The sequence below is a fragment of the Ahaetulla prasina genome, chromosome 6, assembly GCF_028640845.1.
Source record: "Ahaetulla prasina isolate Xishuangbanna chromosome 6, ASM2864084v1, whole genome shotgun sequence".
In the NCBI taxonomy this organism is placed as follows: Eukaryota; Metazoa; Chordata; class Lepidosauria; order Squamata; family Colubridae; genus Ahaetulla; species Ahaetulla prasina.
The window spans coordinates 106281754-106303678 of record NC_080544.1 but is presented as its reverse complement, the minus strand read 5'-3'; the positions used below and the strand labels follow the sequence as shown (position 1 = coordinate 106303678).

The 21925-nt window shown below is 43.7% G+C and overlaps 1 protein-coding gene across 2 annotated transcripts in view; it reads left to right on the top strand.

Moving 5' to 3' along the window:
* The first annotated feature begins 2650 nt into the window (after positions 1–2650).
* LOC131201121 (major facilitator superfamily domain-containing protein 8-like) overlaps positions 2651–21925 on the top strand; it is a 67206-nt gene continuing 47931 nt past the window's right edge. The window contains exon 1 of one of the 2 annotated variants that reach the window (XM_058188739.1): positions 2651–2928. In XM_058188739.1, the coding sequence (XP_058044722.1) occupies positions 2853–2928 (76 nt within the window). In that variant the 5' untranslated portion in view covers positions 2651–2852. The remainder of the gene's footprint in view (positions 2929–21925) is intronic. The other variant, XM_058188740.1, reaches the window with a different exon arrangement.

Here is a 21925-nt window from a genome sequence, read left to right as displayed (position 1 = left end):
CTATTCTATTCTATTCTATTCTATTCTATTCTATTCTATTCTATTCTTGATGAACGTATCTTTTCTTTTATGTACACTGAAAGCATATGCACCAAGACAAATTCCTTGTGTGTCCAATCACACTTGGCCAATAAAAAATTCTATTCTATTCTATTCTATTCTATTCTATTCTATTCTATTCTATTCTATTCTATGTGTAGGTGAAGATCATCTGGCCGACGCGCATGTGCATGCCGGAAACCGGACACTCAGCTTCCAGGAGCATGCATGTGCGCCAAGAAGCTGCTTCTTCAGTTTCTGGCGTGTAAAGACCAGCTGTCTGGCACACATGTACATGCCAGAACCAAGAAGAGCAACAGGCGACAGCTGGTGTGCCCAGAGAGATGGCTCTGTGTGCTACTTCTGGCACGCGTACCATAGGTTCGCCGTCACGGCCCTATACCATTTCAGACAAATGGCTATCCAACATTTTCTTAAAAATTTCCAGTGTTGGAGCATTCACAACTTCTGCAGGCAAGTCGTTCCACTGATTAATTGTTCCAATTGTCAGGAAATTCCTCCTTAGTTCTAAGCTGCTTCTCTCCTTGATTAGTTTCCACCCATTGCTTCTTGTTCTGCCTTCAGGTGCTTTGGAGAATAAGTTGACGCCCTCTTCTTTGTGGCAGCCCCTGAGATATTGGAACATTGCTATCATGTCTCCCCTAGTCCTTCTTTTCCTTAAACTAGACATACCCAATTCCAGCAACCGTTCTTTATATGTTTTAGCTTCCAGTCCCCTAAGTTTGATAAATATTGATTTCTTTTTATTATAATTTTTGGATAAATAAGTTTAAGGCAATGAACAAACTTTCATTCTTCCATTTTCCTCACAACAATTCTGTAAAGTGAGTTGGGTGGAGATTTTATATATATTTATTTATTTTATTTATTTATTTATTTAATCACATTTTTATACCGCCCTATCTCCCGGGGGACTCAGGGCGGTTTACGGCCTAATAAAAACATACATATAAATACAAAATAAAACACCAATTAAAAAACTTATTAAATAAGGCCGAATATTAAAAAATTGCGATAAAAATAATAAAACCCCGTTAAAACCAAATTTAAAATTTAAAATTTTAGTCCAGTTCTGCGCAAATAAATAGATGTGTCTTAAGCTCGTGGCGAAAGGTTCGAAAGTCAGGAAGTTGGCGAAGTCCTGGGGGAAGCTCATTCCAGAGGGTGAGAGCCCCCACAGCAAAGGCCCTTCCCCTGGGTGTCGCCAGTCGGCACTGCCTGGCTGAGGGCACCCTGAGGAGTCCCTCCCTGTGAGAGAGCGCACGGGTCAGTGGGAGGCAATCGGTGGCAGCAGACGGTCCAGTAGGTACACGGTATATGTGTATGTACTTGTATATGTTTATATGTATTTTTATGTACACCACACAATTTTATAAACAAATGTCATCTCTTACACATATTACATAAATATATACAAATATACCCAAGCGTATTCTATAGGTAGTTCTCGATCTGTCCACAATTTGAGCCCCAAATTTATGTTAAGCTTGCAGGGCTTGAGAAATTTGTTAAGTGAGTTTTGCCACATTTTGTGACCTTTTTTGCCAGTTGTTAAATGAATATGTGTGTGTATGTGTATGTATGTATACATATATATTCATACATATGTCAGAATGTGTGTAAATGTACTTATGTATATATACTATATGATTGTGTATATAAACTTATATACATAATGTATATATACTATATCTGTGTATATAAATTTATATACATTCATATATAATGAATGAATATATATATATATATATATATATGTATATAATGTATATATACGATATGTTTTCTTTGTTTTCGTAGGTTTTCACGGGTATAGGTATGTAGGTTTTGGCATATTCGGGTCTTTTCCAGTGTAAAGTTGAAAGTATTTAGGCGATGTTTCGACAAGGTCTCACCCGTCATCTTCAGGCTGGAGTTTTTGGCTTCGTGCTTATTTATTTATAGAGAAATAGCAGTTATAACCACACTTTGCTCGCATAATCACAAAGCCAAAAACTCCAGCCTGAAGATGACGAGTGAGACCTCGTCCAAACGTCGCCTAAATACTTTCAACCTTACACGGGAACAGACCCGAATATGCCAAAACCTACACCATATGTATCTATGTATATAAATTTATATACATACATATATAATATATATACATACATCATACATATATAATATACATACATACATTTATATACATACATATATAATGTATATATGCTATATATACACCTGTGTATATAAATTTATATACATTCATATATAATGTATATACATACATTATACATATATAATGCATATACATACATTTATGTACATACATATAGGTAGATATACATACACACACATACACAAACGTATGGTACACAGTAAACCACACACTCTATGCAATAGCTTTTGGAATGAAGCCATTCGGAATCCATGGGCTTCGGCGCCTTTCGGTTGTTTCCGCTCTTCGCTCTTCGGGAAGAAAACAGAAACGGAAGCCGCGCCAACCCTGGCGAAGATCGTCCCCCCCCACCTCCAATTTGGTACCTTCCATTCGCTCACGCCTCCCGGGGCCTGCGGGCCGGCCCAAAGGGCTCTCGCGGGGGTGGGTCGCGGAGGGAGGGAGTTGCCGGCCAGCCAGCCAGGTGAGCCGCGTAACGAGCCGGAAAAGGTGCGAGGTTGTCGGGCGGGCGGGGATGCTTGGGTCGGCCGACCTATAAGCGCCCGGCGGAGGGCGGACCGGCTGCAACTCCACCCCGGACCCCCTCGCTCCGCATCTTGTTACCCGGAGAGCGCTGGGAGCGCCAGGCGCATGGATGGATTCCCAACGGAAGAAGAAACGGACCGGCTTCACCATCGGGCTGCTTTTCCTATCCGGAGGGATCGAGTATGGTAGGGTTGTCCGGGGGTCGGTCGGTGAGCGGATCACCGGCGGGGAAAATTGGGGAGGGGGACCCCGGTGCGGCTTTTAGCCTGGCTGTTGGCATCTTTTTAAAATTCAGAATAGAGCCTGGAAGGGACCTTGGAGGTCGTCTAGTCTGACCCCGCCTCCCCTGTTCAAGCAGGAGAACCCATTTCAGACAAGTCTTGTCTTAAACTAAATTTTATTTTATTTTATTTATTTATTTTGTCGAGTGCATATCAGATTTTATATATATATATATATATATATATAAAATCTTGGACTGCGCTGAGATTTTTAACAAACAGATTTTTAACAAAGGAGTTAAAAGAAAAAGAAGAGTTGGAATATTACATAGTATGGAACAAATTGTATAATTGGCTAGAGACTAGAAATACTAGATGATGAAAAAATGTGAAATGCTTATATATATATATATATATATATATGTATGTATGTATGTATGTATGTATGTATGTATGTATGTATATATAGATATGTATGTATGTATAATATAAAATGGCAATGTATGAAAGAAAATGAATAGTTAGAAGGATGGATAGGATAGAAGATAAAAAGAAACGGGAGAGAACGGGACAAAAAAGAAAAGTATAATTAAATGAAACGAGAGGGGGAATAAGGATGTAAATATGAGAAGGATAAGGACACGAAGCTGACGTAAAGAAGGAATATATGTTTTATGTCAAAGTATGTTATGTATTGTTCTTTTTTGTTAAAAATAGATTATATATATATATATATATATATATATATATATATATATATATATATATATATATATATATGTATGTATGTATGTATGTATATGTATATGTATAAGCATGAATTGAATACATCAAGTGGATACAATTAAAAAGGGAACATTAGAACAGGGAAGGTAGGCACCACTGGTGCTCTTATGCACGCCCCTTAAAGACCTCTTAGGAATGGGTGGGAAGTCCAGAGAAGCAATCTGGAGTTAAGGAGGAACTTCTTAAAAGTGAGAACAATTAACCAGGGGGACATCTTGCCTTCAGAAGTTGTGGTGCTGGAATTTTTTTTTTAACTGTTTTTTTTTTTTTTAAATAAAAGACTGGACAGCCGCTTGTCCAAAATGGTCTATATGGGGTCTTCCGTTGGACTGGAAGACCTCCAAAGCCGCTTTCCAGCTCTGTTCTGATTGGAAAAAAAAAACCCTCCGGTGATGAAGCACCCACAATTTCTGGTGGCAAGCTGTTCCACTGGTTAATTGTTCTCACGGTTTAGGAAGTTTCTCCTTAATTCCAGGTTGCTTCACTCCGTGACTGGTTTCCATCCATTGTTTCTTGTCCTCTGGTCTTCTTCGTGCCAGGGTCCTGTGCATTGCTTTGGGCAAAAGAAAGTGGGGTGGAATTGAGATATAAAATAGGAAAAATAGGAACGCTCCATGGCTTAGGGCCTGGGTACTTACGGGACCGCCTGCTGTTACCACATGCCTCCCACCGACCCGTACGCTCTCACAGAGAGGGACTTCTCAGGGTGCCGTCCGCCAAACAATGTCGGCTGGCGGCCCCCAGGGGAAGGGCCTTCTCTGTGGGGGCTCCACACCTGGAACAAGCTTCCCAGGGTTTACGCCAAATACCTGACCTTCGACTTTCCGTCGAACTGAAGACACATCTTTTCATTCGCGCGGGGCTGGCTTGAATTGAATTTTATTAATTTTAAATTTTAAATTTTATTAATTAATTTTAAATGGGGTTTTTTAGTCTAGTATATTTTAACCTATCAGGCTAATTTTAAAATAAGTTTTTTAATCTGCTTTTTAAATTGTATATTGTATTATCTGTTTTATTTTTTGCCTGTACACCGCCCTGAGTCCTTCGGGAGAAGGGCGGTATAAAAATCAAATAAATAATAATAATAATAAAAAAATAATAAAAAAAAAATAATTAGGGTCTTTACCCCATTTTATGGGGGGAGGGGGGCTTGGCCGCTGGATAACCCCAGATATCAGGAGGGGCTGCTGGAAGGAAGCTTCACCAAACACTTGGAGAAATGCTGCTCTACCTTGGCCACTTTAAGATGTGGGGACTTCAACTTCAATTCTGGGAATTTTTTTTTTTGTTTTTTTTTGTTTACATTTATATCCCGCCCTTCTCCGAAGACTCAGGGCGGCTTACAATGTGTTAAGCAATAGTCTTCATCCTATTTGTATATTTATATACAAAGTCAACTTTTATTGCCCCCAACAATCTGGGTCCTCATTTTACCTACCTTATAAAGGATGGAAGGCTGAGTCAACCTTGGGCCTGGTGGGACTCGAACCTGCAGTAATTGCAGGCAGCTGGTTTTAATAACAGGCTTCTTATAGCCTTGAGCCACCACGGCCCAATTGAAGTCCACACGTCTTAAAGTTGCCACAGTTGAGAATTTGAAATTGAATTCGAATACAGGTTACTCCTTGACTTATGACTCACCGTTGAGCCCAAAATTTAGGTCGCTAAGCGATACATTTGTTAAATGAATTTTGCCCCCTTTTACGGCCTTTCCTGTCACAGTTGTTAAATGAATAACTGAAGTTAAGTTAGTAACACGGTTGCTAAGTGGATCTGGCTTCCCCATTGACTTTGTTTGTCGGAAGGTCGCAAACGCATTTCACATGACCCTGGGACACTGCAACCGTTATAAATATGAGACAGTTGCCAAGTGTCTGAATTTTGATCACGTGACCCTGGGCAGATGTTGCAATGCTTGTAAAGTGTGAAAAATGGTCCTAAGTCACTTTTTTCAGTGCTGTTGTAACTTTGAACGGTCACTAAATGAACTGTTGTAAATCGAGGATTACCTGTACTTTGGCCAAGTGTGATTAGATCCACAAGGGATTTGTGCCGAAGCTCTCCGTGTACGCTGTCTTGCAGGAACAGCATTCTTAAAATTGTAAATTTGTGCAACATTTAATCCCTGTTCTAGATTGCCAAAAGGTCTGGATCTATAAGTGAATAGAATAGAATAGAATAGAATAGAATTTTTATTGGCCAAGTGTGATTGGACACACAAGGAATTTGTCTTGGTGCATATGCTCTCAGTGTACATACAAGAAAAGATACGTTCATCAAGGTACAACATTTACAACACAATTGATGATCAATATATCGATATAAATCATAAGGATTGCCAGCAACAAGTTATAGTCATACAGTCATAAGTGGAAAGAGATGGGTGATGGGAACTATGAAACGATTAATAGTAGTGCAGATTCAGTAAATAGTCTGACAGTGTTGAGGGAATTATTTGTTTAGCAGAGTGATGGCCTTCGGGAAAAAACTTTTCTTGTGTCTAGTTGTTCTGGTGTGCCGTGCTCTATAGCGTCGTTTTGAGGGTAGGAGTTGAAACAGTTTATGTCCAGGATGCGAGGGATCAACAAGGTTTTTCTATTGCTTTTCCAAGCTGAGTTCTGAATAGTTTATACGTTTATTTTGATCCCGCCTTTGTTATTATGTTTATAAACAACTAAGGTGGCGAACACACCTGATGCTCCTTCCTCCTCCTATTTTTCCCGCAACAAACCTGTGAGGAAAATAAGTTGGGCTGAGAGAGAAGGACCCAAAGTCACCCAGCTGGCTTTCATACCTCAGGCAAGGGCTAGAACTCACAGCTCCTGGTTTCTAGCGTAATGCCTTAACCACTAAACCAAACTGGTTCTCTTTTCCCTGGGAATTAGTTATTATCCTGGGTTTTCATGTTTTCACACGTGGCGTCCTGGGTGTTCTGATGATGTTATCTAGCTGGGTGATTAAAAGTCTGCAAACGAAGAACTAACCTCAGAGAACACCAAGGATTTTCGAGTTCAATCCTCAGCCTCTGATATTCTGTTCTATACTTCCTAACATCCTTAGTCCGCACCCACATTTGTTTAAAATCCTCTTTCGCAATTCTAGTTTGAAAACTGTGCTTATTGTCTTCTCTGCCTAATAGCACCTAGACTTATATACCGCTTCACAGTGCTTTACAGCCCTCTATAAGCAGTTTACATAGCCAGCATATTTACCCGCTACAATCTGGGTCCTCATTTTATCGAACTCGGAAGGATGGGAGGCTGAGTCAACCTTGAGCCTGGTGAGATTCGAACTGCCAAATTGCAGGCAGCCAGCAGTCAGTAGAAATTAGCTTGCAGTACTGCACTCTAACCACTGCGCCACCACGGCTAATCAAGGATATTTCATGGTTAGTGTGGTTAAGGATACAGTCATGGTTAGGATTTGTGTGTCGCTTTACTGCACAGGTAGTCCTCGATTTAATGACCACAACGGAGCCTAAAATTTCTGTTCTTAAGTGAGTTTTGTCCCATTTCTTGTCATGGACGTTAAGTGAATCACTGCAGTTGTTAAAGGAGTAACGGTTGTTAAGTGAACCTGGCTTCCCCCTTGACTTTGCTTTTCAGAAGGTTGGAAACGGGGAACATATGACCTTGGGATGCAGCGTAAATATATCATAAATATAAACCAGTTGCCAAGCATCTGAAGGGTCCTTGAGTGGCGCAGACTGCTAAGATAGTCTGTTATTAACAACAGCTGCCTGCAATTACTGCAGGTTCAAGCCCCACCAGGCCCAAGGTTGACTCAGCCTTCCATCCTTTATAAGGGAGGTAAAACGAGGACCCAGATTGTTGGGGGCAATAAGTTGACTTTGTATATAATATACAAATAGGATGAAGACTATTGCTTGACATAGTGTAAGCCGCCCTGAGTCTTCGGAGAAGGGCGGGGTATAAATGTAAATAAATATATTAAAAAAATTTGAATCACGCGACCATGGGGATGCTGCAACGGTCATAAGTTTCGAAAACGGTCCTAAGTCACTTTTTTCAGGGCCGTTGTGACTTTGAATGGTCGCAAATCCTGTAAATCGAGGATTACCTGTATGAATTAGCCTTCCGTTGAAAACGCACAATTCCAGCGCTGCAGAGAAGATTGATTAAAACTCTGAAAGAGAGCTGGGTTCGAAAAGCTGCTTTGTTACCGTAGGGCAGGGGTCGGCAACCTTAAACACTCAAAGAGCCACAAAGGTCCTAACAGGAAGCCCCCCGTTCAATTTTGGAGCCGACCGGAAGTCCGGTTCCCCCACTATAGTCTCCATCTAGTGCGGCATCCTTTTTCCTCTACCAGTCCTAACTGAAAGCCCTATCAATTGTGGAGCTGACCGGAAACACCCCTTTTACCGTAGAGACTCCTCCTGGCACGCCCTGCTTCCCCCCCACCTCTCAAAATTGTGGTGCTGACCGGTGACAGGGAGCCGCAACAGAGGGATGAAGGAGCCACATGCGGCTCCAGAGCCTCAGGTTGCTGACTCCTGCCGTAGGGCAATTAGCAGGTTTTCTGCCAGTTCTGCCAGCAAGAGATTTTGCAAAGCCACATTCTTTTTACTGAGAATGGTACCAGTTTGCCAACTGGGTTCAACCTTTGGGGATATTAAGTGCTGCCATGGTGACTCCAGCTGTGGAGGCTGGTCACAGCTGCACGTTTTCTACGGTTGTCTGCTAACTATTTCTGACTGCTGTTGGACGTGAGGTCAACACTGTGAAACTCCTTTGTTACTTACGGTTATTGCTGCCGATTCCTTAAAGCAGGGATTTTCAATCTTGGCCACTTTAAGAGGCGTGGACTTTTAACTCCCAGAATTCTCCAGGTAGCAAGGGATGGATGGTTTTCTTTGAAGATATTTCGCTTCTTGGATGAGAAGCGAAACATCTTCAAAGAAAAACCAGAAAGTCCAGTTGCCTCTGGAAAAAAGTACCTTTGGGACAACCGTGACCTGGATGGCTGAGAATTTTCATAGACACTTTGTTAGTAAATAAAAATGGGAGATAGATAGATAGATAGTTGTTTTCTGAGGTTTTCACGGGTGTTTGTATGTAGGTCTTCGGTTATTCGGGTTTTCTCCCGCGTAAAATTGGAAGTGTCTTGGCGACGTTTCAACGAGGTCTCATTCGTCATCTTCAGGCTTCAGCTTTGTGCTTCTGGGAGCAATGTGTGATCGCAGCTGTTTCTTCCTTTTAACTGCTAGTGGGGGTTTAAACTGATTGGGTGGGAGCTTGGCTGTACTCTGATTGGATGAGTTTATTTATTTATTTTTATTTATTTATTTTGTCACAACATCATACAAAAAGATTATATAGTATATAAACATATAAACATATATAGGAAGAAGAAAAGAAAAACAATAGGACAGGAACGGTAGGCACGTTCGTGCGCTTATGCACGCCCCTTATGGTCCTCTTAGGAATGGGGTGAGGTCAATAGTAGAAAGTTTTTGGTTAAAGCTTTTAGGATTATGGGAAGAGACCACAGAGTCAGGTAAAGTATTCCAAGCACTGATGATTCTGTTGCAGAAGTCATATTTTCTGCAATCTAGATTAAAGCGGTTAACATTAAGTTTAAATCTATTGGTTGCCCTTGTATTATTGCAATTAAAGCTGAAGTAGTCTTTGACAGGAAGGACATTACAATAGATGATTCTGTGAGTTAAACTTAGGTCTTGTCGAAGGCGACGGAGTTCCAAGTTTTCTAAGCCTAGGATTTCAAGTCTGGTGGGATAAGGTATTTTGTTGTTTTCAGTTTTTTTGTGCTCTGATTGGCTGGGGTCTGTGTCCTGTTTGGGTGGGGGCTTGGTTGTGATAGATAGATAGATAGATAGATTTAGATTTAGATTTAGATTTAGATTTAGATTTAGATTTATTTATTTTATTAAGTTTTATTGAATTTTAACAGTTAAACAATTTTCTAATTAGAATTAGAAATGCAATTTAGTAAAATTATATAGAGTATAGGAGAACAATAATGGGATGATATATAAATGGTCACAGTCATGCACAAGAGTTGAATGAAAATAGTTTAGATTTAGATTTAAATTCGCTTTGTAATCTTCGAAGTTACCACAGTCCTCACCAGAGCTTCTTATGACCAGTTTTTTGAAGATCCAACGGCCACCCTTCCCCTTGTGCGATCATATGAATGCATTTTGGGTGCTTGGCAACCAGCACACCCTTATGGCCATCGGCAGCAACCCGCAATCATGTGATAGCGATTTTTGGCATGTCTAGCTGGAAACTTTGTTTGTCCAGCTTCCAGCAGACAAACAAAAAAATAAAATAAAATTGCCCATTAGTTAAAACTGTTTGTTTAATAATTGCAGCGTTCGCTTAAGGAAGAAACAATTTGCTGTAGCGGTTAAGGTGCTGGCCTAGAAAACAGGAGACTGTGAGTTCTAGTTTCACCTTAGGCATGAAAGCCCACTAGGTGACTTTGTGCCAGTCCCCACCCCCCCCTTAGCCCAACCTACCTCACAGGTCATTATTGTCAGGAAAAAGTGGAGCAGGAAGTAGTATTATGTATCTTAGCCACCTTGAGTTACTTGCAAAAGTCATAAAGGCAGGTAAAAATCGAATGAAGAAATATGACTAAATAACGATCATGTTATTCGCTTAACAACCATGCTTTTTTTGCTTCATGACCAGTTTTACAAAGGTTGTAAAATTGGACACAGTCACCTGGTAACCTGCTTAATGACTACCATGACTTACATAATTCCAGGGTTGATTACGGTTGTAAGTTGAGACCTAGGCCTCCCAAGATCATGAAGCGGACTCCTCGTCCTGATAAAACCTCTTTTATTTAGATTAAAGGGAATTCCTCTCCAGCAAAGTTCCGGCAAACAATCTTTCATGAGATTTCACAATTACAGACCTTTATCAGGCTTGGAGAGCTGCCAGACCAATATACAATGCCAGGCGGTAGCAGCAATTACTCGGCAAGAAGTGTTGTGGTCCGCCAGCAGCCTGCGGAGCTGGTGCGGTGAGGTGCGAACTCCAGAGCCTCCAGAGACTGATAGTAGTGAGGCAGAGGAACAGGAGGAGCCTGTTCCTAATGCACGCATGAGAAGAGCTGCCAGAAGGCAAGAGCAGCTCAGGCAGAGAGGACAACTTGGGAGTAGGGCCAAGAGACGATTGGCCCCTCCCATAAGGCTTAAAACAGACCAGCAACGGCATTTGAGCTTTGCTGGAAAACAACGTGGTAGCTGCGTCTTCTGCTCCGTCTTCTGCTTCGTGTGCATCTTTGTTTTTGTGGCTTCTGGGTGTTTGCCAGGAAGGGCCTTTGACAGTTTGCCTAATTGGACTAAGGTTTGTGAGATAACTGAGGAATTTGTTTTGGGAGGCATTTGTTTTACTTTGAGTTGAACGACTCTGGGAATGAAGTAATTCCCAGCTGTTTGAATAAAGTTTTTTTTCCCCACGGACTAAGTTTATTACTACCTACTTGGGTCTAGGTCACAACACGTGGTAGCTCAGTGGCTAAGATGCTGAGCTTGTCGATCGAAAGGTCTGCAGTTCAGCGATTCGAATCCCTAGTGCCGCGTAACAGGGCGAGCTCCTGTTACTTGTCCCAGCTTCTGCCAACCTAGCAGTTCGAAAGCACGTAAAACAGTCTTAAGTCACTTTTTTCAGCGGTGCTGTAACTTCAAAGGGTCACTAAATGAATGGTTGTAAGTCAAGGACTAGAGGGACATGGTGTTGTGGTCTGTCAGCAGCCTACGGAGCTGGCAACGGAGTCAGACAGCGATGAGGCTGAGGTGAGGCCAGGGCCATTGGGGAGTGAGGTGTGAACTCCAGAGCCTCCAGAGCTTGATAGCAGTGAGGCAGAGGAACAGGAGGAGCCTGTTCCTAATGCACGCATGAGAAGAGCTGCCAGAAGGCAAGAGCAGCTCAGGCAGAGAGGACAACTTGGGAGTAGGGCCAAGAGATGATTGGCCCCTCCCATAAGGCTTAAAACAGACCAGCAACGGCATTTGAGCTTTGCTGGAAAACAACGTTGTAGCTGCGTCTTCTGCTCCGTCTTCTGCTTCGTGTGCATCTTTGTTTTTGTGGCTTCTGGGCGTTTGCCAGGAAGGGCCTTTGACAGTTTGCCTAATTGGACTAAGGTTTGTGAGATAACTGAGGAATTTGTTTTGGGAGGCATTTGTTTTACTTTAAGTTGAACGACTCTGGGAATGAAGTAATTCCCAGCTGTTTGAATAAAGTTTTTTTTCCCCACGGACTAAGTTTATTACTACCTACTTGGGTCTAGGTCACAACACGTGGTAGCTCAGTGGCTAAGATGCTGAGCTTATCGATCGAAAGGTCTGCAGTTCAGCGGTTCGAATCCCTAGTGCCGCGTAACAGGGCGAGCTCCTGTTACTTGTCCCAGCTTCTGCCAACCTAGCAGTTCGAAAGCACGTAAAACAGTCTTAAGTCACTTTTTTCAGCGGTGCTGTAACTTCAAAGGGTCACTAAATGAATGGTTGTAAGTCAAGGACTAGAGGGACATGGTGTTGTGGTCTGTCAGCAGCCTACGGAGCTGGCAGTGAGGCAGGGGAATAGGAGGAGCTGTTGTGTCTTGCCCGCTCTCACAGCAGCCGGGGCCTTCTTATCTGCTCCCGAACACGGAGGAATGTATGCCTCCCGGCCCCAGTCCTGGCTCCATGCCCAGACAAGCTGAAGAGGAGGGGGCACCTCCCGGTCCCAGCCCTGGCTCCATGCCCAAGCAGGCTGCAGAGGAGGGGGCACCTCCCGGCCCCAGCCCTGGCTCCATGCCCAGGCAAACGGAGCAGCTAGACCCCTCCCCCTCCTCCACAGCATGTGAGCCTGAGGAAAGTTTATTTCTAACAGCTGCTGATTGGGGTGACCCTCACATCAGAAGACTGGATAGGCGGAGGCAACAGAAGGAAGGGAGGGGCAGGCCTTAATGAGTGCTGAGTCATGGAGCCACACCCCATGGCCTATATAAAGGATCTGCTTTCTGGCAGTCTCTGAGTCAGGCAAAGTCGAACTTATCTTGCTGAAGTCACTTTCTGGTCTCCTGCCTGCTCTGAGGACTTTGCTAGGACTTTGGGCAGAGCTGCAGAGGCAAGCCTGATTCGGATTTCCCTGACCCGGCCGTCAGCGGAGGAGTGGGACACGACAGGAGCCTGTTCCTAATGCACGCATGAGAAGAGCTGCCAGAAGGCAAGAGCAGCTCAGGCAGAGAGGACGATGATTGGCCCCTCCCATAAGGCTTAAAACAGACCAGAAATGGCCTTTGAGCTTTGCTGGAAAACAACGTTGGTAGCTTCGTCTTCTTCTTCGTCTACGTCTTGCATTTATTTTTGTATCTGTGTCTTCTGAACGTTTGCCGAGAAAGGCCTTTGGCAGTTTGCCTAATTGGACCAAGGTTTGCGATAGGACTGAGGAATTTGTGTTGGGAGGAATTTGCTTTAATTTAGTTGAACGACACTGGGAATGAAGTAATTCTCAGCTGAGAATAAAGTTTGTTTGTTTATTTTTCCACTGACTTGAGTTTCCTACTACCTACTTGGGCCTGGGTCACAACAAGAACTCAGGAACAGATCTTCACCCTCGTGAATTGAACTAATTGTCTCCTGCAAACTCCCCTCCCCTTTGCTCCTCTTTATTCCCTATGGGAGGGGCCATTCACCACCCACTGTGCCTTTACTCCTGAGTTGGCCCTTGTTCCTTAGCTGTTCCCTTCTCCTGGCAGCTCTATACATGTGCACATTGGGAACAGGCTCCACTGTTCTTCTGCCTCACTGATATCCAACTCCAAAGGCAGTTGATAACTGTTGGACGGCCCTGGCCCCATCTCTGTCTCCGATGCAGAGCACTCATCAGAGCTTTCCCCAGACTCCAGGACTGGTCCATGTTCCTCCCCAACCTCCTCATTGTCTGAGCTTTGCCGGAAAACAACGTTGGTAGCTTCGTCTTCTTCTTCGTCTACGTCTTGCATTTATTTTTGTATCTGTGACTTCTGAATTTTTGCCAAGAAAGGCCTTTGGCAGTTTGCCTAATTGGACCAAGGTTTGCAATAGGACTGAGGAATTTGTGTTGGGAGGAATTTGCTTTAATTTAGTTGAACGACACTGGGAATGAAGTAATTCTCAGCTGAGAATAAAGTTTGTTTGTTTATTTTTCCACTGACTTGAGTTTCCTACTACCTACTTGGGCCTGGGTCACAACAAGAACTCAGGAACAGATCTTCACCCTCGTGAATTGAACTAATTCTCTCCTGCAAATTGCCCTCCCCTTTTGCTCCTCTTTATTCCCTATGGGAGGGGCCAGTCACCATCCACCTATGTCTTTACTCCTGAGTCGGCCCTTGTTCCTTAGCTGCTCCCTTCTCCTGGCAGCTCTGTGCATGTGCACATCAGGAAGAGGTTCCAACTGTTCTTCTGCCTCACTGATATCTGACTCCAAAGGCAGCTGATAACTGTTGGACGGCCCTGGCCCCATCTCTGCCTCCAATGCAGAGCACTCATCAGAGCTTTCCCCATGTTCCTCCCCAACCTCCTCACTGTCTGAGCTTGCTGCCAGCTTCGCTGGCCGCTGGCGGGCCACTACACTCTGGGCTTGCAGCCTGCAAGGTTCCTAAACTCACCCTTTCATGCCCTGTCGTCCGTCCCACATTGTGCTATTTGATGGAAAGCAAAGGAGGGGCAAGAACAGGGTGAAATGCTCCCGGTTTGGACCAGCTCGCCCGATCCGGTAGCGATGGCGGCGGGTGGTTCGGAGAACCGGTAGCAAAAATCCCTGCCCCTCCCCATGCCCAGTTGAGCCGCACGATGATCAGAGGTTTTTATTTTTTAACTTTTAAAAGCATTTGCTTTTTTTGCTTTTAAAAGTAAAAAAAAAAAAGCCTCTGAACATAGAATAGAATTTTTTTTATTGGCCAAGTGTGATTGGACACACAAGGAATTTGTCTTGGTGCATATGCTCTCAGTGTACATAAAAGAAAAGATATGTTCATCAAGGTACAACATTTACAACACAATTGATGATCAATATATCAATATAAATCATAAGGATTGCCAGCAACAAGTTATAGTCATACAGTCATAAGTGGAAAGAGATTGGTGATGGGAACTATGAAACGATTAATAGTAGTGCAGATTTAGTAAATAGTCTGACAGTGTTGAGGGAATTATTTGTTTAATTTCCTCAACATTGCGTGGCTCAGCTGGGATCGTCAGAGCCTTTTAAAAGCATTTTTTTTAACAGCCTCTTTGGCTGAAGAGGTTGTAAAAAATGCTTTTAAAAGGATCTGATCGTCAGAGCCTTTAGTAGCAAAAATGCTTTTAAAAGTAAAAAAAAAAAAAAAGTTGGCCCTGCCCACACAGTCATATTACCCCTGCCCCCCACCAAGCCACAGAACCGGTAGTAACGAATTTTTACATTTTACCACTGGGCGAGAACAAAAGTTGAGGAAAGAAAAGAAAATGGGTGAACTTTTTCCAAGCCTTTCCTTCAACTTCGCCCACAACAGGGGCTCAGATCTGCCCACTGGCAGACTCAGTAAGGTTGCAAAACCAGGAGCCTGTTTTACAGTGGCGTGTTTTTCAGATTGCAAGCCAACAAGCTTCTACCTGTCCTTCTTTAAGGTATGTTTGGCAGCTAACAGATGAAAATGTTGACATTTCTACTGGCTTGCAGGCGTCAAAATCACTATTTGTGGTTTCGGTGTGAGGTACCAACTGTACGCTGATGACACTCAGCTGTACTTCACCACCCCGGGCCACCCCAACGAAGCTATTGAAGTGCTGTCCCGGTGTCTGGAGGCCATACGGGTCTGGATGGGGAGAAACAGGCTCAAGCTCAATCCCTCCAAGACAGAGTGGCTGTGGATGCCGGCACCCCGGTACAGTCAGCTGCAGCCGTGGCTGACTGTTGGGGGCGAGTTATTGGCCCCAATGGAGAGGGTGTGCAACTTGGGCGTTCTCCTGGATGGACGGCTGTCTTTTGAAGACCATTTGACGGCCGTATCCAGGAGAGCTTTTTACGAGGTTCGCCTGGTTCGCCAGTTGCGCCCCTTTTTAGACCGGGATGCCCTGTGCACGGTCACTCATGCTCTCGTGACATCTCGTCTGGATTACTGCAAAGCTCTCTACATGGGGCTCCCCCTGAAGAGCACCCGAAGGCTCCAGTTAGTCCAGAATGCGGCTGCGCAGGTGATAGAGGGAGCCCCTCGTGGCTCCCATGTGACACCTCTCCTGCGCAGACTGCACTGGCTACCTGTGGCCTTTTGGGTGCGCTTCAAGGTTTTGGTAACTATCTTCAAAGCGCTCCATGGCATAGGGCCGGGTTACTTACGGGACCATCTGCTGCCACCGATTGCCTCCCACCGACCCGTGCGCTCTCACAGGGAGGGACTCCTCAGGGTGCCGTCAGCCAGGCAGTGCCAGCTGGCGACACCCAGGGGAAGGGCCTTTTCTGTGGGGGCTCCCACCCTCTGGAACGAACTTCCCCCAGGACTTCGCCAACTTCCTGACCTTCGAGCCTTGCGCCGCGAGCTTAAGACACATCTATTTATCTGCGCAGGACTGGACTAGAATTTCAAATTTTAAATTTGGTTTTAACGGGGTTTTATTATCTTATTGTAGTTTTAATATTCAGCCTTATTTAATAAGTTTTTTAAATTGGTGTTTTATTTTGTATTTATATGTATGTTTTTATTAGGCTGTAAACCGCCCTGAGTCCCTTGGGAGATAGGGTGGTATAAAAATGCGATTAAATAAATAAATAAAATAAATATTTTGACTTCCTTTCCAACTTTCTGAAGTGTGGAAGCAAAATTTTTTTTTTTGGGTCTGCGATCAAATCGCGATCAAATCTAATCAAGGAGAGAAACAACCTGGAATTAAGGAGAAACTTCGTAACCGTGAGAACAATTAACCAGTGGAACAGAAGTTCCCTTCAGAAGTTGTGGGTGCTCCATCACTGGAGGTTTTTAAGAAGCGTCTAGACAGTCACTTGTCTGAAATGGTATAGGGCCATGATGGCGAACCTATGGTACGCGTGCCACAGGTAGCATGCGGAGCCATATCTGTGGGCATGCGAGTGTTGCCCTAGTTCAGCTCCAGTGCGCATACGTGCGCCAGCCAGCTGGTTTTTGGGCCTTCCGGTCCCACTGGAAGTTGGGAAACAGGCCGTTTCCGGCCTCCGGAGGGCCTCCAGGAGGGGTGGGGAACGCCATTTTCACCCTCCCCGGGCTCCAGAGCCTTTCTAGGAGCCTGGGGAGGGCGAAAAACGGGCCCACCATGCCACTGCGTACCAAAAGCATGGGGGCGGGGAGCATGGGGGGTGTCGTGTGAGCATGCATGGGAGGACAGGGCGCATTGAATTATGGATGTGGGCACGCACGCCCCGACCCCCCACACTCCCTCCGCTTTTGGCACGCAGTGGCAAAAAGGTTAGCCATCACTGGAATAGGGCCTCTTGCTTGAGCAGGGGGCTGGACTAGAAGGCCTTCAAGGTCCCTTCCAGCTCTCTGATTCTGATTTTAAAGGTGGTGACCAACACCTTAAATTTGACTCTGAAGCAAAGTGACACCGAATGCAGTTCATGTAGCAGAGGTGTTACCTGCACAACCTTTGGGGAGAGGCGCCCAAATCTGCTCACCTCACAGCCACAAAATGAAAGTTCTTGCTCCACCTTTAGGTTGACAGAAATTTATAGCCGCGTTAATAATGCTGTCTTTTTTGATGATCTATCTGTTCCCAACTGTGAAAAGACAGCTGGTTTTCCTTGAAGACTATAAGGCGTGGAGCTCAACCAATTTTATCCATTTGGAGACTAGGCTTGGGTAGAGTTTGAATAAGAGAGAAAATGCTGCTTTAATGCTGGGAACTTTTAACTTCATCCCACATCTGGGCTGTGGACAAGCTGAAGATAAACATCACAGGGATCCCAAAAAGCACTCAAAGGTGTTTTTTTTCATTAACTGAAATCCTTCCATTCCCCACCATCCAGTCAGAGCTAAAGAAGCTTCATGGATGAGAAGCGAAAACATCTTCAAAGTAAAACCAGAATGTCCAGTTGCCTCTTGGAAAAGCACCTTTGGAACAACCATGACCTGGATGACTGAGAATCTCCATAGACATCACTGGGATGCAATAGAAGAATAACGTTAGGAAAAGAGATAGTGTTGTGTCTGCGTCCCCTGAGCTGGGCCTCCTGCCAGAAAGTGACTTGGAAAGTGAGGGGGAAGGGCCATTAGGACTTACCTCTGGAGCACCGGCTTCCCTGGCTCAGTTCCAGGAGCCAGAGGCAGGCTAGGTGGAAGAGATAACGAGGCCTCCGTCCCCTGACTCTTCCCCCCACCCCCCAGGCCATGCCTCCAGACCCAGCTGATGGCAATCAGGCCTGGCTGGACCCTAGGTTTCGTAGGCAGGAGAGGCAGGAACAACAGAAGCTGGGGTGGGGCTGGCCTAGGAAGTGCTGAGTCATGGACCCACACCCCACAGGATATAAAGGCAGCAAGAGCTGCTGTGCCTCTTCGTAGCAGGCAAATTAACTGCTGAGCTAAGAGCTGAAGTACTGTTTGTTCCTGGGTGAGTCATCGGCGTCGAGGGAGATAACAGATGCTCGCTATTTTGCTGCCAGAGCTGATAGTGCCAGCTAATTAAGCCATTGCTCGGACGGAGGCAAGGGGGGACAGAACAGATTCAAACAACTGCTGCAGGAAACCAAGATAATCAGAACTACTAAACTCACAAACACTTTAATAAGTTGTCTGTTTCCTCAAATTTACCAATAATGAGGAAGTGTGAACAGATTGGGTGCATCTCAGTCTTTCTTAATTTGAGGCCTTCTGTCTTGGATTACAATTCCCATCATGCCTGACACATCTACACGGGACTGATGGAACTGGTTTACAAGGCCCATCTTCCTTTCTTGGCTCAGCCACTTCCTAATTCTCGCCACTTCTGGTTGGATTTGCCCAGTAGGCTCAGCTGTCATGTGGATTTCTTAGGTTTTGGTTTACTGTAAGGCAGGGTTGCCATTTAGCAGGTTCTGGTAGCGTAAATTTTGAGTAGTTCGGAGAACCGGCAAGTATCACCTTTGGCTGGCCCCAGAGTGGGGTGGGAATGGAGATTTTGCAATATCCTTCCCCCAGGAGTGGAGAGGGAATGGAGATTTTGCAGTCTCCTTCCCCTGCCACGCCGACCAAGCCACGCCCACAGAACCGGTAGTAAAAAAAAAATCGAACTCCACCACTAGTGTAAGGTATGAACCTGAAGGAAAGAGACAAGGAGGATAACCAACAGCAGGGTTGATTAATTAATTGTTATGATGAGCGCACCATTGAAAGATCCAAAGGACTAGGGGGGTTTTAGTGGGTTTTAATAGGGTTTTATTAGGGTTTTAGTTTTGATAAAAATTTTAGCTAATATTTTAAGTATACAGCGATTGAATCAGTTTTTTAAACTTGATATAGTATTTTAATTTGTTAGGATTTTTGTCATTTTATTGGCTGTACACCGCCCTGAGTCTTCGGAGAAGGGTGGTATAAAAATATATTTTATATATATATATATATAGTTTCAATAACAATATCACAAGAGCTACCAACAGATTTAAACTCAATGTCAACCGCTCCAGTTTAGATTGCAGAAAACACGATTTCTGTAACAGAATTATATATGCTTGGAATGCATTACCTGACTCTGTGGTTTCTTCTCATAACCCCAAAAGTTTTACTCTAAATCTATCCACGGTTGACCTCACCACTTTCCTAAGAGGACCATAAGGGGCGTGCATAAGAGCACAAACGTTCCTACCGTTCCTGTCCTATTGTTTCTTCCCCTATATTTATATGTGTTTATAGTACCTTGTTTCTCCTCATATATATGTTTATATATTATATAATCCTCTATGTTATACTTGTATATATTGTTACGACGAATAAATAAATAAATAAATAAATAAATAAATAAATAAATAAATAAAAAATATGAATAAATAAATAAATAAGCTAAGGCCATGTTGTCATGGAGATAATCTGTGTGGTTCCTAAAACAGAATATCAGACAGAATAACAGAAGTGGAAGGGACCTTGGAGGTCTTCTATTCCAACCCATTTTTCAGACAAGTGGCTGTGCAGTCTCTTAAAAGCCTCCAGTGATGGAGCACCTACAACTTCTGGACTACAAGTTATTCCACTGATTAATTGTTCTGAATGTCAGGAATTTTCTCCTTAGTTCTTGGTTGCTTCTCTCCTTGATTAGTTTCCATCCATTGTTCTTATCTTGCCTTCTGCTGCTTTGGAGGATAGGCTGAGTCTTCTTTGTGACAGCCCTCAAATATCGGATCACTGCTACCATGTCACTCCTAGACCTTCTTTTCACTAGACTAGATATACCAAATTCCTGCAACTCTATTTTATATGTTTTAGCCTCCAGCCCCCAATCATCTTTATTGCTCTTTTCTGCACTCTTTCCAGAGTCTCAACATCTTTTTTATAATATGGTGACCAAAATTGGATGCAGTATTCTAAGGGTGGTCTTACGAAGGCTTGATAAAGCAGTACTAATAATTCATATGACCTTGATTCTGTCCTTCTGTTAATGCAGCCTAGGACTGCAATGGCTTTTTTTGGTTGCTGCCACACACTGCTGGCTCATATTTAAGTGATTCTCCTCTAGGACTCCCAAGGAATCTCTCACAGTTACTGGCATTAAGCCAAGTTTCACATAGTCTACAACAATACCTACCTACGCTGTTGGTTTTTCTTACGTAAGAGTAAATCCTTACTTTTATTTTACAAGATCTAAAATGGACAGCTAACATCAAAAACATCATCAAAAAAGGACAACAAAGAATGTTCTTTCTGCACCAACTCAGTAAGCTCAAACTGCCCAAGGAGCTGCTGATTCAGTTCTACAGAGGAATTATTGAGCCTGTCATTTGCACCTCTATAACTGTCTGGTTCGGTTCTGCAACCCAACAAGAAAGACACAGACTTCAGAGGATAATTAGAACTGCAGAAAAAATAATTGCTACCAACCTGCCTTCCATTGAGGACCTGTATACTGCACGAATCAAGAAGAGGGCCGTGAAAATATTTACAGATCCCTCACATCCAGGACATAAACTGTTTCAACTCCTACCCTCAAAACGACGCTATAGAGCACTGCACACCAGAACAACTAGACACAAGAACAGTTTTTTCCCGAAGGCCATCACTCTGCTAAACAAATAATTCCCTCAACACTGTCAAACTATTTACTAAATCTGCACTACTATTAATCTTCTCATCGTTCCCATCACCAATCTCTTTCCACTTATGACTGTATGACTGTAACTTGTTGCTGGCAATCCTTATGATTTATATTGATATATTGACCATCATTTGTGTTGTAAATGTTGTACCTTGATGAAGGTATCTTTTCTTTTATGTACACTGAGAGCATATGCACCAAGACAAATTCCTTGTGTGTCCAATCACACTTGGCCAATAAAAAATTCTATTCTATTCTATTCTATTCTATTCTATTCTATTCTATTCTATTCTATTCTATTCTATTCTATTCTATTCTATGCACATTGAATTTCATTTTGTTAGATAGGGCCCAGTGTTCAAGTCTGTTGAGATCCAACTGGATCTTTGAGTTTGTCTTCTGGAGTGTTGGCTATTCCCGCCAGCTTAGTGTTATCTGCAATTTTGATGAGTTCCCCTTCTATTTCCTTGCCTAGATCAAGAGTACTGGGCCTAAAATGGAACCTTGGGCTACCCCACTGCTTATTCCTCTACATGTAGACCAGAAGTGGCATTCAGCAGGTTCTGACCAGTTCTGGAGAATCGGTAGCAGAAATTTTGAATAGTTTGGAAAACCGGCAAATACCACCTCTGACTGGCCCTGGCCCCGTCTGTTCTCTGCCTCCCAAGTCCCAGCTGATCGGGAGGAAATGGGGATTTTGCAGTAACCTTCCCCTGGAGTGGGATGGGAATGGAGATTTTACAGTATCCTTCCCCTGCCACGTCCACCAATCCATGCCCACCAGTCCATGCCACGGCCACTAAGCCATGCCCACAGAACTGTTGATAAAAAAAATTGATTCCTACCACTAATGTAGACGTACTGCCGTCAAGAACTACTGGTTGAGTACAGTTTGTCGGGCAGTTACAAATCCATCTGGTGGTGATG